General features: G+C 39.3%; 1 protein-coding gene across 1 annotated transcript; it reads left to right on the top strand.

Moving 5' to 3' along the window:
* The first annotated feature begins 512 nt into the window (after positions 1–512).
* On the top strand, positions 513–1,004 carry LOC124110236 (transmembrane protein 170A-like). The gene has a single exon (XM_046469428.2). The coding sequence runs from the start codon at positions 513–515 to the stop codon at positions 876–878; it is 366 nt and encodes a 121-aa protein (XP_046325384.1). The 3' UTR covers positions 879–1,004.
* Positions 1,005–4,904: the final 3,900 nt, after the last annotated feature.

Here is a 4,904-nt window from a genome sequence, read left to right as displayed (position 1 = left end):
TAAAGAATTAAAGGAATATGTGATGACGATGACTCATCAAATAAATAATATTAATAAAGATATAAATTATGAAAGATAAATGAATGGAAATTTTGAAGTTAAAAGGTAAGACAATTGATGGACTGGGGTTGTGGCTCAGTGGCAGAGTGCTTGCCTACCATGTATGAGGCACTGGGTTCGATTCTCAGCACGACGTATCAATAAATAAAATAAAGGTCCATTGAAAACTAAAAAAAATATTTTGTAAAAAGGTAGGTCAATTGAAATGAAAAACTCACTCAAGAGGCTCAACAGCAGATTCGAGCAGGCAGAATAAATAATCAGCAAACCCAAAGATAGATCAATAGATACTCCCAGTCTGAAAAATAGAATATAAAAACAATGACTAAAGAATCTCAAAGACGGAAGAGGGAAGACTGAAGGTGACGCTGAGTAGGCTGAGGTGCAGGGAGTTAGGCTGTGCAGCACTTTGGGCGCTCTCCCCTCATCTTTATGCGGTGTATGGCGGCGGGATGGAGCGTGAGGGGAGCGGCGGCAGCGGGGGCTCGGCCGGACTCCTGCACCAGATCCTCAGCCTGAAGCTCGTGCTGCGGGTGGGCAACGGGACCCTGTGCCCCAACTCCACTTCTCTCTGCTCCTTCCCAGAGATGTGGTATGGTGTGTTCCTGTGGGCACTGGTGTCCTCCCACTTCTTTCATGTCCCCGCTGGATTACTGGCCCTGTTCACCCTCAGACATCACAAATATGGTGCAGCAATTGCTGGAGTTTACCGAGCAGCAGGGAAGGAGATGATACCGTTTGAAGCCTTGACCTTGGTCACTGGACAGACATTCTGTGTGGTGGTGGTCTCCTTTTTACGGATTTTAGCTACTCTATAGCATACACCCTTATGCTGTGATGTCCAACCTAAGTTTTCTAGAATCCTCAGAGAATACATGATGGAGTGTAGTGTGTTTTATTTCTTCAAGTGGAAGCAACTTGGTTCAACAGGAATGTGAAGAACATATCAGATATTTCTTCAGTATCTGATCATAATGGAATGAAACTGAAAATCAACGATAAAAGAAGGAAGGAAAAATCATGCATCACTTGGAGAATGAACAATAGGTTACTGAATGATCAATGGGTTATAGAAGACATCAAGGAGGAAATTAAAAAATTCTTAGAGATTAATGAAAACACAGACACAACATATCGGAATCTATGGGACACATTGAAAGCAGTTCTAAGAGGAAAATTCATTGCTTGGAGTTCATTCCTTAAAAAAAGAAAAAACCAACAAATAAATGATCTCATACTTCATCTCAAAATCCTAGAAAAAGAAGAGCAAAACAACAGCAAAAGAAGTAGAAGGCAAGAAATAATTAAAATCAGAGCTGAAATTAATGAAATCAAAACAAAAGAAACAATTGAAAAAATTGACAAAACTAAAAGTTGGTTCTTTGAAAAAACAAATAAAATCGACAGACCCTTAGCCATGCTAACGAAGAGAAGAAGAGAGAGAACTCAAATTACTAGCATACGGGATGAAAAAGGCAATATCACAACAGACACTTCAGAAATACAGAAGATAATCAGAAATTATTTTGAATCCTTATACTCCAATAAATTAGAAGATAGTGAAGGCATCGATAAATTTCTTAAGTCATATGATCCGCCCAGATTGAGTCAGGAGGATATAGACAACCTAAACAGACCAATATCAATTGAGAAAATAGAAGAAACCATCAAAAGACTACCAACTAAGAAAAGCCCAGGACCAGATGGGTATACAGCAGAGTTATACAAACCTTTAAAGAGGAACTAATACCAATACTTTTCAAGCTATTTCAGGAAATAGAAAAAGAGGGAGAACTTCCAAATTCATTCTACGAGGCCAATATCACCCTGATTCCTAAACCAGACAAAGACACTTCAAAGAAAGAAAACTACAGACCAATATCTCTAATGAACCTAGATGCAAAAATCCTCAATAAAATTCTGGCGAATCGGATACAAAAACATATCAAAAAAATTGTGCACCATGATCAAGTAGGATTCATCCCTGGGATGCAAGGCTGGTTCAATATACGGAAATCAATAAATGTTATTCACCACATCAATAGACTTAAAAATAAAAACCATATGATCATCTCGATAGATGCGGAAAAAGCATTCGACAAAGTACAGTATCCTTTATGTTCAAAACTCTAGAAAAACTAGGGATAACAGGAACATACCTCAATATTGTAAAAGCAATCTATGCTAAGCCTCAGGCTAGCATCATTCTGAATGGAGAAAAATTGAAGGCATTCCCTCTAAAATCTGGAACAAGACAGGGATGCCCTCTCTCACCACTTCTGTTCAACACAGTTCTCGAAACACTGGCCAGAGCAATTAGACAGACGAAAGAAATTAAAGGCACAAAAATAGGAAAAGAAGAACTTAAATTATCACTATTTGCAGGTGACATGATTCTATACCTAGCAGACCCAAAAGGGTCTACAAAGAAACTATTAGAGCTAATAAATGAATTCATCAAAGTGGCAGGATATAAAATCAACACGCATAAATCAAAGGCATTCCTGTATATCAGCGACAAATCCTCTGAAATGGAAATGAGGACAACCACTCCATTCACAATATCCTCAAAAAAAAAATAAAATACTTGGGAATCAACCTAACAAAAGAGGTGAAAGACTTATACAATGAAAACTACAGAACCCTCAAGAGAGAAATAGAAGAAGATCTTAGAAGATGGAAAAATATACCCTGTTCATGGATAGGCAGAACTAACATCATCAAAATGGCGATATTACCAAAAGTTCTCTATAGGTTTAATGCAATGCCAATCAAAATCCCAACGGCATTTCTTGTAGAAATAGAGAAAGCAATCATGAAATTCATATGGAAAAACAAAAGACCCAGAATAGCAAAAACAGTGCTAAGCAGGAAGTGTGAATCAGGCGGTATAGCGATACCAGACTTCAAACTATACTACAGAGCAATAGTAACAAAAACAGCATGGTACTGGTACCAAAACAGGCGAGTGGACCAATGGTACAGAATAGAGGACACAGAAACCAATCCACAAAACTACAACTATCTTATATTTGATAAAGGGGCTAAAAGCATGCAATGGAGGAAGGATAGCATCTTCAACAAATGGTGCTGGGAAAACTGGAAATCCATATGCAACAAAATGAAACTGAATCCATTTCTCTCGCCATGCACAAAAATTAACTCAAAATGGATCAAGGAGCTTGATATCAAATCAGAGACATGGCGTCTGATAGAAGAAAAAGTTGGCTACGATCTACAGTCGGTGGGGTCGGGCTCCAAATTCCTCAATAGGACACCCATAGCACAAGAGTTAATAACTAGAATCAACAAGTGGGACTTACTCAAACTAAAAAGTTTTTTCTCAGCAAAAGAAACAATAAGAGAGGTAAATAGGGAGCCTACACCCTGGGAACAAATCTTTACTCCTCACACTTCAGATAGAGCCCTAATATCCAGAGTATACAAAGAACTCAAAAAATTAGACAATAAGAGAACAAACAACCCAATCAACAAATGGGCCAAGGACCTGAACAGACACTTCTCAGAGGAGGACATACAATCAATCAACAAGTACATGAAAAAAATGCTCACCATCTCTAGCAGTCAGAGAAATGCAAATCAAAACCACCCTAAGATACCATCTCACTCCAGTAAGATTGGCAGCCATTATGAAGTCAAACGACAAGTGCTGGCGAGGATGTGGGGAAAAGGGTACACTTGTACATTGCTGGTGGGACTGCAAATTGGTGCAGCCAATTTGGAAAGCAGTATGGAGATTTCTTGGAAAGCTGGGAATGGAACCACCATTTGACCCAGCTAGGCCCCTTCTCGGTCTATTCCCTAAAGACCTAAAAAGAGCATGCTACAGGGACACTGCTACATCGATGTTCATAGCAGCACAGTTCACAATAGCAAGACTGTGGAACCAACCCAGATGCCCTTCAATAGACGAATGGATAAAAAAAAATGTGGCATTTATACACAATGGAGTATTACTCTGCATTAAAAAATGACAAAATCATAGAATTTGCAGGGAAATGGATGGCATTAGAGCAGATTATGCTAAGTGAAGCTAGCCAATCCCTAAAAAACAAATGCCAAATGTCTTCCTTGATATAAGGAGAGTAACTAAGAACAGAGTAGGGACGAAGAGCATGAGAAGAAGATTAACATTAAACAGGGATGAGAGGTGGGAGGGAAAGGGAGAGAGAAGGGAAATTGCATGGAAATGGAAGGAGACCGTCAGGGTTATACAAAATTACATACAAGAGGAAGTGAGGGGAAAGGGAAAAATAATACAAGGGGGACAAACGAATGTCAGTAGAGGGAGCAGAGAGAGAAGAGGGGAGGGGAGGGGAGGGGAGGGGGGATAGTAGAGGATAGGAAAGGCAGCAGAACACAACAGACACTAGTATGGCAATATGTAAATCAATGGATGTGTAACTGATGTGATTCTGCAATCTGTATATGGGGCAAAAATGGGAGTTCATAACCCACTTGAAGCAAAGTGTGAAATATGATATATCAAGAACTATGTAATGTTTTGAACAACCAACAATAAAAATTAAAAAAAATAATAATCTCAAAGACCATGAGCCTAGAACATGTACCTGTAATCCCAGCTACTCAGGAGGCTGAGGCAGGAGAATGGTAAGTTTTAGGCCAGGCTGGGGAATTTAGTGAGACCTTGTCTGGAAATAAAAAATAAGAAAGTTAGTGACTGTAGCTTAGTGGTAGAGTGCCATGAGGTTCCAATACCAGTATCAAAAATAAAGTGAGAGAAGGGCCGGCATTGTAGCTCAGTGGTAGAGAGTTCTCTAGCACTTGTGAGGCACAGGGTTTGATCCTCAGCACCACATAAA

Source organism: Marmota monax, unplaced genomic scaffold (assembly GCF_021218885.2).
Source record: "Marmota monax isolate L192 unplaced genomic scaffold, Marmota_monax_Labrador192_F-V1.1 WCK01_AAM20220418_F8-fsc00054, whole genome shotgun sequence".
Taxonomy (NCBI): Eukaryota; Metazoa; Chordata; class Mammalia; order Rodentia; family Sciuridae; genus Marmota; species Marmota monax.
Note: the sequence above shows the minus strand (reverse complement) of the source record. Positions and strands in the feature narration are given on the sequence as shown.

Coding starts and splice junctions, on each gene's coding strand:
- LOC124110236 (XM_046469428.2), top strand. CDS start 513: ATGGAGCGTGAGGGGAGCGGCGGCAGCGGGGGCTCGGCCGGACTCCTG.